The sequence below is a fragment of the Sminthopsis crassicaudata genome, chromosome 1 (genome assembly GCF_048593235.1).
Source record: "Sminthopsis crassicaudata isolate SCR6 chromosome 1, ASM4859323v1, whole genome shotgun sequence".
Lineage (NCBI taxonomy): Eukaryota > Metazoa > Chordata > Mammalia > Dasyuromorphia > Dasyuridae > Sminthopsis > Sminthopsis crassicaudata.
Window position 1 is genome coordinate 446,962,920 of NC_133617.1, and position 12,683 is coordinate 446,975,602.

Here is a 12,683-nt window from a genome sequence, read left to right on the forward strand (position 1 = left end):
AGATAAAGAAACTTAAGCCCCCCCCCCAAAAAAAAAAGGTGACTTGCCCAGGATCTCATAGTGGATTAGTAGTATCTGAGGTCATATTTGAACTCAGGTCTTGACTCCAGACTCCAGGCCTAGCATTGTTTTCTTCTAATTTAACTCCTTTATTTAATAAATGAGAAAACTGAAAGTTGCAGAAAGAAAGTTTAGGTTTAATATGAAAAACAAATTCTTAAGAATTAGAGATATCTTGCAAATGAATTGAGCTACTTAAGAAAGTAATAGATTCTAGTGGATTCTAGGAACATGGCAGAATTGATCAGAAAACTTTGAGCTCTCTAAATTTCTTCCACATTGACCATTGCTTCAGAGGAAATGTAGAGGAGCAGAAATAAACCAAAGTCAAAGTAAAGCAATCTGTCCTCCTAAAATAACCTATGAAGACCCCAGGTCTTCAACCTGAAGGGGTTGGGCCTTATTGAAGTGCATATACCTTCAGGCCAACTCTGTGTAAGTCAGCAAACAACAAACTAAACCCTGGGGACAGCTGGGACTAGGAGGCAGTCTTAAAATTTAGAAATTTTCATCTCATTGAGACAGTGTAGGATCTTCCAGGTGAGTAAAAGACTGAAGGACCTTTCATCATCGATGGGCACCAAGAACACCTGTCCTGACAAAATGTGTCCCAGCCTGGACTGCTGCTACATAAAATGGAGGGTAGGAAGGATTTAAGGTGAGGAGAATTAGCACAAACTTGTTGAGTGCCATAGCAGAGGGGCAGGAGTCTTACTGGTTGTCAACTCTTGAAGTAGTTAAGAGTTTCTGGTTCCAGTTCTAGAGCAAAATGAATAGGTATGATTTATAGCCACCAGAGGAACCACAGGAAGCAAGATCATTTGTAGGACAGTATTATCTGGGGTTCTAGCTGTGCTTTAGGAGTAGAGAGGAGAGTCCAAGATTGAGCTCCAGGACAGACTTCAAAAAATAACAGTAAAAAGGACCGAAGCTTGGAATATCATTCCTCCTACCTGAAGACTAAAATTTGATTACATTAGTGGTTGTTAAAAAAACAAAATGAAACAAAAACAAATGAAAATGAGTAAGCAAAAGGGAAAGATAGTTATCCCTTGTTTCCCTGAAATTGTATTATATTTACTTTGTATATATTTATCTAGCTACATGTTATTTCCCTCAAAAGAATGCAAGCATATAGGGCAGGGACTTTTGTTGTTGTTGTTGTTGTTTTTGATTACTCACTTTGATTACCTACAGCAATTCTTGGTGTTTAATAGATGAGTTACAAATTGTGGTCACAAAGTATCTTCTTTATTGCATCATAAACATGGAGGAAATTTAATACAAAAATTTTGTTCAACTAAAAGAAAGTCTTCTTTACCCTTCTATCTTGAAACCCCTTTTCTTCTTTGAAGAACTAATTAAGGGAGAAAAAAATTATCAAATGAATTGATAAATTTTGGAGAATCTTAATTATATAAAAGGGAAATTAAAGATTACAGAAAAGTTCCAGGGGTGAGGCCAAGAGAACAGAATAAAATCAGGAAACTGTTTGAGCTTAAAAATCACATGAAACCAAGCCTGAACAGAATCTGATGGAATGAAACCACTCTCCAGATCAAGATACATTGGAAAAACTTCAAGAAATATCCGTCTCACTGAGGTGGAAAAAGTTTTCAGCCCAGCTCAGATAGATTCTGGGAAAGTCTGTGAGAGGATCTTAAATCACAGAAAAGCAGCAATTAAAACCCTCAGTCCTGTCTCAGTAGAGGAATAAATCAGTGGGGCAGCTTTAAGTACTAGCTCAGAAGTAAACTCTGGGAAACCAGACTGTTTCCAGAAAAAAAGAAGGCAAAATTACCTCCTTCGTGGACCTTGTGCTTGAAGTCAAGGCTCAAAGCTACATAGGAAGCTTGGGATAGCACCCTCTTTTACCCTAGGAGCAGATTTTTTTTTTAAAGAGAAAATACTAAAAGAAAAGGAAAGAAAATTAGCAAGAAACAGAAAAGAACCTTGACCACAGAAAGCTACTATGGTGACAGGGGAGACTAAAACACAAACTTAGATGAGAACAGAAATCTCAAAGAGTGAGCTAAATTGGTGTCAAACCCAAAGAGGCTTCTTGGAAAATCTCAAAGAGTGAGCTAAATTGGTGTCAAACCCAAAGAGGCTTCTTGGAAATGCTCAAAAAAAACAAAAAAACAAAAAAACAAAAAAACTTCAAAAGACAAATAAGAGAGGTAGAAGAAAAAATGAGAAATGAGAAGTATGCATGAGAGAATTAACAGTTTGGACAAGGAAGGAAAAAAATCGAAGAAAAAAACTACTTAAACAGTAGAATAAAGCAAATGGAAAAAAAAAAGATACAAAAGATAATTTAAGAAAATCACACATTGAAAACTAGAACAGGAAAATAGAAGCTAATGATTGTGAGACAGCAAGAATCAGTCAAACAAATTAAAACAAATGAGAAAAAAATGGAAGAACTGTGAAATATCTCATTGACAATATAGACAACCTGGAAAATAGATCCAGAAGAGACAATTTAAAAATTATTAGTGTACTTGAAGGCCATAAGATAACCTGGTTGTATTTGATAAATCCCCAAACTCCAGCTTCTGGAAGAACTCACTATTTGACAAAAATGGCTGGGAAAATTGGAAAATATTATCTCATAAAATTGACATAGACCTACATTTTACAACCCATACCAAAAGAAGGTCAAAATGGATACATGATTAGGAGAACAAGGGATAATTTACCTATCAGATCTTTAGGGAAGGAAGGAATTTATGACCAAAGAAGGACTACAGAACATTGTGAAAGGCAAAATGAACAACTTTGATTACTTTAAATTTAAAAAAAAATTTTGCACAAACAAAACCAACAAAAACAAGATTAAAAGGGAAATACAGAGTTGGGAAAAAAATCTTTACAGCCAATGTTTCTGATAAAGACCTCATTTCCAAAATGTGTCAAATTTATAAGAATATAAGTCATTTCCCATTTGATAATGGCCAAAGGACAATTTGCAGTTGATAAAATTAAAGTCATTTATAGTAATATGAAAAAATGCTCTAACTCACTATTGATTAGAAAAATGCAAATTAAAATTGAGGTTGCACCTCATACTTCTCAGATTGGTTAAGATGACAGGAAAAGATAATGATAAATATAGGATGGGGATATGGGAAAACTGGGGCACTAATGCATTGTTGATGGAGTTGTGAAATGACCCAATCTTTCTGGAGAGCAATCTTAAACTTTGCCCAAAGAGCTATAAAATTGTGCATACCCTTTGACCCAACAGTGTCATTATTGGTCTGTATCCCAAAAAATCATAAAGGATGGAAAAGGACCTACATCTGCAAATATGTTTGTAGCAGCTCTTTTTTGTGGTAGCAAAAAATTGGAAAAGGAGTGGATGCCCATCAATTGATGAATGGCTGAACAAGCTGTGGTAAATGAAAGTAATGGGATATTATTGTTCTACAAAAAATGATGAACAAGCTGATTATAGAAAAGCCTGGAAAGATTTACATGAACTGATGCTAAGTGAAACAAGCAGAATCAGGAATACATTGTACAGCAAGAATTTACAAGGATCAACTGTGAAGGGCTTGATTCTTCTCAGAGTTCATTAATCCAAAGCAATCCTAATAAGACTAGACAGAAAATGCCATCTGCATGCAGAAAAAGATCTAAGGAGACTGAATGTAAATCAACACATACTATGCTCATTTTTTTCTGCTTTTTTATCTCTCCTATGGTTTTCCCCTTTTGCTCTGATTCTTCTCTCCCAACATAATTCATAATGCAAAGTATATTAAAAATAAATCTGCTACAATAAAAAAGGATCAAAGATTACAAGTTGTAGTTAGACCCCCTTTAATCAAATCTAACTGCTATTGTATTTCTGTAAAAGATGTATTCCTAAAAAAAAATGTGAGTACTCTAAATTTTAAAATATCAATTTAACTTTAAAGGGTCCTAATTTAAAAACTAGTAATTTAAAAATTGATAAATATATAAAATAAAGGTTTTCTCTTTAATTCTCTAAAGTGTGTATATATATTATATATTAGCAATAATTCATATTTACAAGATGCCTCAGTCAGGATTCTCTTTTTTTTGACTATGCTTCCTTTTTACAGTATGTACGGGTATCCTTTGATACAAAACCTGATCTCCTTCTACACCTGATGACCAAGGAATGGCAACTTGAGCTCCCCAAACTCCTTATCTCTGTTCATGGAGGCCTCCAGAACTTTGAACTCCAACCAAAACTCAAGCAAGTCTTTGGAAAAGGACTCATCAAGGCAGCCATGACCACAGGAGCATGGATTTTCACAGGAGGAGTTAACACAGGTAAATACAAGTCATGCACAGTCCCATAATTACTGACCATGATACTGTTCTCCTCATTTTTATTTAAAAATTATGGCCAATTTTAGCTTCTCCTAAGGTCAAATCTTGTTAAAAATCCTCAAGTACTGTCTATCATACATTTGTACATACATGAACACATACACACACATCTTCACCTTGATTTTTTTTTCTTATTCTATTAAAAGGAAATTCAAATGTTAAATGAAAATCATCTCCACAACAAAAAAGGATTATTTTAAATATGAATGACAGGTTGGAAAGTTGTATAATAAAAAAAATCACTGCAAAAGAGTTGATTTACAAGAAAGATTATAAGAATATTTTAAATGAACACAAACTATTGTGTAACTTCACATTTTATTAGTGATCTTTTTTTTTTAATTTTGAGGAATTTTAAATGAGGATGCTTAAATTTTTTTTTATTTAGGAAGTAGCCCTCTATTTTGGAAATAACTCCATTTGCATTTAAAATGTTCCTTTCATTCTTCAACCCAAAATGCTTTAGTCTTTTTTTTATTGATTGGTTATTTTAATTTTTCTACAGTCACATTTAAAACAATTTTTATATTTGTTTTTTAAATTTTGAGTTTTAGACTCTCTCTCTTATTTCTACCCCAACCCCTATTAAAAAAAACACATGTGAAGTTATGCAAAACATTTCTATAAAAATCATGAAATAAAACATAGCTCCCTCCCTTAACTCCCCCCCCCAAAAAAAAACCCAGAGAGAGAGAGAGAGAATTCTTAAATTTGTATTCAAATACAATCAGTTTTTCTCTGGATATCGATAGGATTTTTCATCAAAAGTCTTTCAAAATAGTCATGGATCATTGTATTGCTTCAAAGTGCAAAGTCATTCACAGCTGATCATCCCAGAACATTGCTATTACTTTATACATAGTATATTTCACTTTGCTTGAGTTCATGGAGGACTTTATGGGTTTTTCTAAGAGTACTCTGATCATCATTTCCTGTAGAATAATATTCTATCATAATCACGTACCACAGTTTTATTCAATCATTCCCCAATTGAAGGACCTCCCCTCAGTTTACAATATTTTTGCCCTGAGGAAAGTTGCTTTAGTCTTTGTGAGACTAAACACTTGTAAACAACTATTTTTTTAAAAATTTTGCTCCAATGTTAGATTTAGTGGAAAGTTTTCCCTTTCCTCCCCATACAAATAATAAATGTAGCAAAAGAAATATATTATGTTCACTTGTTTATTTGTGAGTCCATAGGTTATTTTCAACCTACCAAAATTTGTTTTTATTGTAATGTAAACAGTCAAGTCACTTCCTCCTCACTCTGCTCCACTTCACAGATACATTCACAGAGTGCTAAGTATTATCTCTGGTGCATTATTTATATATAAAAGTTAATTGAATGATTGCCTCTAAATTTTTCTGACACATTGCCCAGGGCTGAATCAGCAGGGTTATTTATTGCAGTAAATCAATTCTGCTGTAAGCCATTTGAAGCTTCTTGCCAGCCTTAATGTAACTAGTATTTAGAGTTTGGTAAAGACTTTTTTTTTATTACAATACCTCCTCAGATTTTTTAAAATTAAATTTAAGTATATATAGCTAAAGATATAGATTTCATTATTCATTTCATAGCAATTTTTTTGTTTTTTTTTTGTTTGTTTTTTGAAGAATAAGCATTTGCATAGTACCTGTTGTATAGTAGACAATATACTAAAGGCTTTACAAATATTATTTCACTTGATCCTCACAACAAACTTGCAAGGGGATGATATTATTTCATTTTTCAGTTGAAGAAATGAAAGCAGGCTTGTCCAAGGTTGAACATGTAATTTGTGGCTGAGTTCAAATTTGAACTCAAGACTTTGACTTCAAGTCCACTGCTCTACTATGCCACTTAGCTGCTTCTTGAATAACATTAGTAAAATAATTTTAGAACTTTCTAGACTATACTGAATATGTGACATGTACATATAACACATGTTCACACTGTCCTTCCTAAGCAAACTTTTAAATAAGAGTCTAATAAGCTGTCAGAATTGTCAAAATATAAGCTCTTTGAAGTTAGAATTGTTCCTCTTTTTACATCATTTTTAAGCATTAATGTGAGTAGCTAGGTATTGAAGTGGAACACTGGCCCCAGAAGTAGGACACTTACTTAGTCTCAGATACTTACTTATCATGCCAACCTGAGCAATTCATTTTTAATCATGTCTGCCTTAATTCCTTAACTGTAAAATGAGCTGAAGGAGGAAATAGCAAGCCACTCCAGTAATTTTGCCAAGAAAATACCAAATGGGGTCACAGAAAGTCAGACACAATTTAGATGATTCCACAACAAACACATTTATATACTTGTATGTTGAACTAAATAACCAAAGTCAACCTATCAAAATCATATTTGTGTCACTGAAAATCAAGCACTGAGTAACTTAAATTGGTTCATCCTTTATCATTTTTCTTGACAGTAATTATATCTACTCCAATTTGGTCAGGATTATTTATAAACAAAGTGGGATATTATATATATATATATATATATATATATATATATATATATATATACACACATTTGTATAGTCTGGTCCTTTCATTTACATAATATAAATCTCTTAAAACAAAAGACAAATATAACTTTAAAATATATTCTACATTATTTAGTATAAATAAATCTTTCCAGCAATGTCTTTTATTAGGAACTACACCCAACTTACAAATTCCTATTAAATTGTATGGATTTAGTCTAAGTGAGAAGCCTTCATAAAGGACAACTGAAGGCAGTCCATTAGGATTGAAAGGAATTAGTTAAATGATAATCAAAAGCAGATGCAAAATGTAGGGTCATCTTTTGTTAGGTCTTTTGCATTTTTTTTGCTTGTTTGCTTTAGTATATTAAAGCTTCAATAGAGACACTAATTGAGAAATTCAGAAGATATAGGATTGAATTCAAACCTTCCAATTATTAGATCTGTAAGCTATTCTCCAATTATTTTTGTGTAACTTGGACAAGTTGAGCTACAACTCGGAGCTTCATTTTCCTAATATATATATCTATATATATCTATCTATATATAGATATATAGATATATCTATATATATCTATATATCTAGATAGATAGATAGATAGATAGATAGATATCTATATATAGATATAGATATAGATATAGATAGATATAGATATAGATATAGATATAGATATAGATATAGATATAGATATAGATATAGATATAGATATATCTAGATATATCTATCTATCTATCTATCTATATATATATATATATATATATATATATATGTAACAAATATGATGAACTGAATGAAAGTTATGCTCGAGAATTACTGAGTCAGTGGCAGAAGACTGAGGTTCTCATTTTAAGCAATAAGAAGGTCAAGGGAGACTTTGCAGAGAATGTGTGTCTACCTTTGGGGGACTGGACAATTCTGGATATTATGAAGGAGATTTGATTCCTGATTGTCTGGAAGTACTTTGAATCTTGAAGCTTCTGATGTCTTATGTGAGGGAGAGAAGAGGAAGCAGAGATAGAAAGATGGAAGAAGGAATAATATATATGAATTTTGGAATGTACAATGAGAGGCCCAGAAATACAGACATATTGGGAAAGTTCATCCCATCAATGTGCCCATCAATATGTCATTTTCTAGACTACCCTATTTCCAGAAACTGCTAAGACTGGTCTTTTCTTGTGAGATTGTCCTCTTATTGTTTGGGTTGAGATTTTATCTTGTTCCCTAATCACAAAGACTTTTTATCCTTCTACTTTTTTTCTACCTTTATCTGCATAACTTGTCAAATTTTTGTTTTTATAGAAATTAATTTGCTTGCTAGCTATAACTTGGGCAACTAGGTGGCACAGCAGACAAAGTGTTCAGGTGAATTCAAATCTGGTCTCAGATACTTACTAGCTGAATTAATCTGGGCAAGTCATTTAACCCTGGTTGCCCCAATTCCTCATTTGTAAAATGAACTAGAGAAGAAAATGACCACCTACTGCATTTTTTGCCAAGAATGAGGTCACAAGGGGGCGGAGCCAAGATGGCAGAGAAGAAGCACATGACTCTGTGAACGTCCTTACTCCCTCACAACCAATTAGATAAATCAGCCTCAGAAATAGCGTTGGACTGATAGATACCACAAGGACTGGAAGCACGACTTACCAGCTGAAGAGAATCTGGAGTTTCAACAGAAAAGGTCAGTTCCCAGGGGAGGAACAAGAGAGGCCAGCACAGACAGCTAGCTGGGTGCTAGCAAACTGCGCTGATCGCACTGGGAAGGGCTCTGGGATCAGAGAAGCCACTGAGATAAAGGAATCTGGCACAGGCTGTTAGCTTTTCCCTGCTTATAATACAGCAGTTCAGAAGAGAAATCTAAACTACTTTAAAACTTCAAAGATAGATTAGATCTTCCCGGATCCTGGGGGTGACTCAGCAGATCTCCTTACTGGGGGGTGTGGCCCCTAGCTCCCACCTGAGACTAGTTAAGAGATTGAGAAGTGGGTGGACACGGCCCAAGGCAACACACACTGCCTAGCTCAGCTGGAGGGTGTGGAACTCAGCTCCGGAAGTCCCAGAGAAGCGGAACCTTTGAACTAGGGACCGAGGTTTCTGGCAGACACTTCCAATTTGAGCACAGGGGCTTTTCACGTCACCTGCTGCTGACGTCCACGCCCCACCGGGACGCATTTGTGTCGCCTTTACTGTTCAGTCTCAAACCTCAGGGAAGCCGCTAGAACACAGCGCCCTCAAGGCACAGCAGTGCTAGTCACCTCTGAGGCACTTCCAGGGAGGGGGTGGGGAACTCTCTCCCAGAGCTCTCTCTTAGCTCAGGCGCAGGAGCCGCTGCATCCATCCAGTCTGGGAGGAAGCTGGTAAAGAAATAAATAAATAATTTCCTACCCCAGGGACAGACCCCAAAAGATTTTTCAAGTATGAGCAAAAAGCTAAGAAAAACCATAGATTCCTTCTACACAGAGAAAGAGCGGGTATCCAACCCCGAGGAAGTTAACAGCAGAGAGTCAGCAGACAACAACCTAAAGGGGAATGATTCCTGCCCCCATCACATAACTCTCTCCTAGAAGAGACTATTAAAAAGTTAAGAGAGTTTGAAGAAAAATGGGGAAATGAAAGGGAAGCTATGATAGAGAATAACAACGTCCTGAAATTGGAGTTGGAAAAAATAAAGAATTCACAGGAGATGCAGGGAAACAAAATTTGTGAATTAGAAAAGGTTAAAAAATCACAGGAAAGTAGGATTTCTGAATTGGAAAAGATAAAAAAAAAGTCTCAAGAAAATAGAATTTCTGAACTGGAAAAAGAAAATAATTCTCAAAAAAAAATTAGGGAAATGGAAAAAAATTCAATAGAGCAAAATAATTCATTTAAAAATGAAATTAGGCATTTACAAAAAGAACTAAAAACTGTGAAAGAAGAAAATAACTCCTTAAAAGTCAGGATGGAACAAATAGAAATGAATGATTCACAGAGAACCCAAGAATCAGTCAAACAAAAAAAAAAAAAAATGAGAAGCTGGAGAACAACATCAAATACTTACTGGGAAAATCTATAAACCTGGAAAATAGATCTAGGAGAGATAATCTGCGGATCATTGGACTTCCCGAAAACTATGACCAAAAAAAGAGCCTAGATTCTATTTTACAGGAAATTATCAAAGAGAACTGTCCAGAGATAACAGAAACAGAAGGGAAAGTAAATGTGGAAAGAATTCATCGAACTCCTTCTGAAATAGACCCTAAAAAAAGAACACCACGGAATATTGTGGCTAAGCTGCAGAATTACCACACAAAGGAGAAAATCCTGCAAGCAGCTAGAAAAAAACAATTTAAATACCAAGGGGCCACAATAAGGGTCACTCAAGATCTGGTTGCCTCCACATTAAAAGATAGAAGGGCCTGGAACCTGATATTCCGTAAGGCAAAAGATCAAGGACTGCAACCAAGAATGAACTACCCAGCTAAGTTTAGCATCTTTTTCCATGGAAGAAGATGGTCATTCAATGAAACAGAGGAATTCTATATGTTTCTAGGAAAAAAACCAGACTTAATCAAAAATTTGATCTACATCCACAAGACTGAAGAGAAACAGAAAAAGGTACACAGAACCCTTGAGAACTGTAACTCTGTTGTGGGTATATAAAAAGTACTTATGGGTAATTTGATTTTACTGATATAAAAGAAAAAAGGGGGGTGTAGTAAAGGGAAGGGGGTAGTATCAGAAAAAGGGGAGGGAGTGATTAAAAAGAGGGAAACTACATCCCAGGAAGAGGCATAGAAAATACACCATATCTGAGGGAATTTAGTGAGGGGGAGAATCATTGTGTGAATCTTACTCTCATCAGAAGAGGCTCAAAGAGTAAATAATTGACATATTTGTTTTTCAGAGAATTTTCTCTCACCCCATTAAAATGGGGGAGAGGAAAAGGGAAAAGGAAAAGGAGAATAAGTGAAGGGACTTGGAGGGAGGGGGGAGGGATACTAAAAAAAGGGAGGGCTGTGCGTCACAAGGGGGGTCTGTAAATTAAATATCGGGGAGGGGGATCAGGGGGGTCAAGGGAAAAAGCATAATCTGGGGATAATATGATGGAAGGAAATACAGAATTAGTAATTTTAACTGTAAATGTGAATGGGATGAACTCTCCCATCAAACGGAGACGGATAGCAGATTGGATCAAAAATCAGAACCCTACAATATGTTGTCTGCAGGAAACACACTTAAAGCAGGGAGATACATACAGAGTAAAGGTAAAAGGTTGGAACAGAGCCTATTATGATTCAGGTAAAGCCAAAAAAGTAGGGGTAGCTATCCTTATCTCAGATCAAGCAAAAGCAGAAGTTGATCTAATTAAAAGAGATAAGGAAGGAAACTATATCCTGCTGAAAAGTAGCATAAATAATGAAGCCATATCAATACTAAACATATATGCACCAAATGGTATAGCATCTAACTTTCTAAAGGAAAAGTTAAGAGAATTGCAAGAAGAAATAGACAGTAAAACTATAATAGTGGGAGATCTCAACCTTGCACTCTCAGATTTAGACAAATCAAACCACAAAACAAATAAGAAAGAAAGTTAAAAAGTAAATAGAACATTAGAAAAACTAGGTATGATAGAACTTTGGAGAAAACTGAATGGCAATAGAAAGGAATATACTTTCTTCTCAGCAGTTCATGGATCCTATACAAAAATAGACCATATATTAGGACATAAAGATCTCAAAATTAAATGTAGGAAGGCAGAAATAATAAATGCCTTCTTCTCAGATCACAATGCAATAAAAGCTACATTCAGTAAAAAGTTAGGGGTAAATAGACCAAAAATTAATTGGAAAATGAACAATCTCATCTTAAAGAATGATTGGGTGAAACAGCAAATTATAGAAACAATTAATAATTTCACCCAAGATAATGACAATGATGAGATATCATATCAAAATCTGTGGGATGCAGCTAAAGCAGTAATAAGGGGAAATTTTATATCTTTAGAGGCTTATTTGAAGAAAATAGAGAAAGAGAAAATTAACGAATTGGGCCTGCAACTTAAAAAGCTAGAAAAAGGCCAAATTAAAAACCCCCAACCAAAAATTAAACTTGAAATACAAAAATTAAAAGGAGAAATCAATAATACTGAAAGTAAAAAAACTATTGAATTAATAAATAAAACCAAGAGTTGGTTTTATGAAAAAGCTAATAAAATAGATAAACCTTTGGTAAATCTGATCAGAAAAAAGAAAGAGGAAAATCAAATTGTTAGTCTTACAAATGAAAAGGGGGATCTTTCCACCAATGAAGAGGAAATTAGAGAAATAATAGGGAGTTACTTTGCCCAACTTTATGCCAATAAATTTGATAACTTAAGTGAAATGGATGACTTCCTCCAAAAATATAGGCTCCCTAGATTAACAGAGGAGGAGAGAAATTGCTTAAATAGTCCCATTTCAGAAAAAGAAATAGAACAAGCTATTAATCAACTCCCCAGGAAAAAATCCCCAGGACCAGATGGATTCACATGTGAATTCTACCAAACATTTAAAGAACAATTAGCCCCATTGTTATAAAAATTATTTGAAAAAATAGTGGATAAAGGAATCCTACCAAACTCCTTTTATGACACAGACATGGTACTGATACCTAAACCAGATCGATCGAAAACTGAGAAAGAAAATTATAGACCAATTTCCTTAATGAATATTGATGCTAAAATCTTAAATAAGATATTAGCAAAAAGACTTCAGAAAATCATCTCCAGGATAATACACTATGATCAAGTAGGATTTATT

At 34.4% G+C, this 12,683-nt stretch overlaps 1 protein-coding gene across 2 annotated transcripts in view; it reads left to right on the plus strand.

Annotated features, from left to right (window-relative positions):
• Positions 1-12,683, plus strand: part of TRPM3 (transient receptor potential cation channel subfamily M member 3) — a 603,878-nt gene that overhangs the window by 292,996 nt on the left and 298,199 nt on the right. For both annotated transcript variants that reach the window (XM_074280710.1, XM_074280711.1), the window contains exon 4: positions 4,155-4,368. In XM_074280710.1, the coding sequence (XP_074136811.1) occupies positions 4,155-4,368 (214 nt within the window). The remainder of the gene's footprint in view (positions 1-4,154; positions 4,369-12,683) is intronic.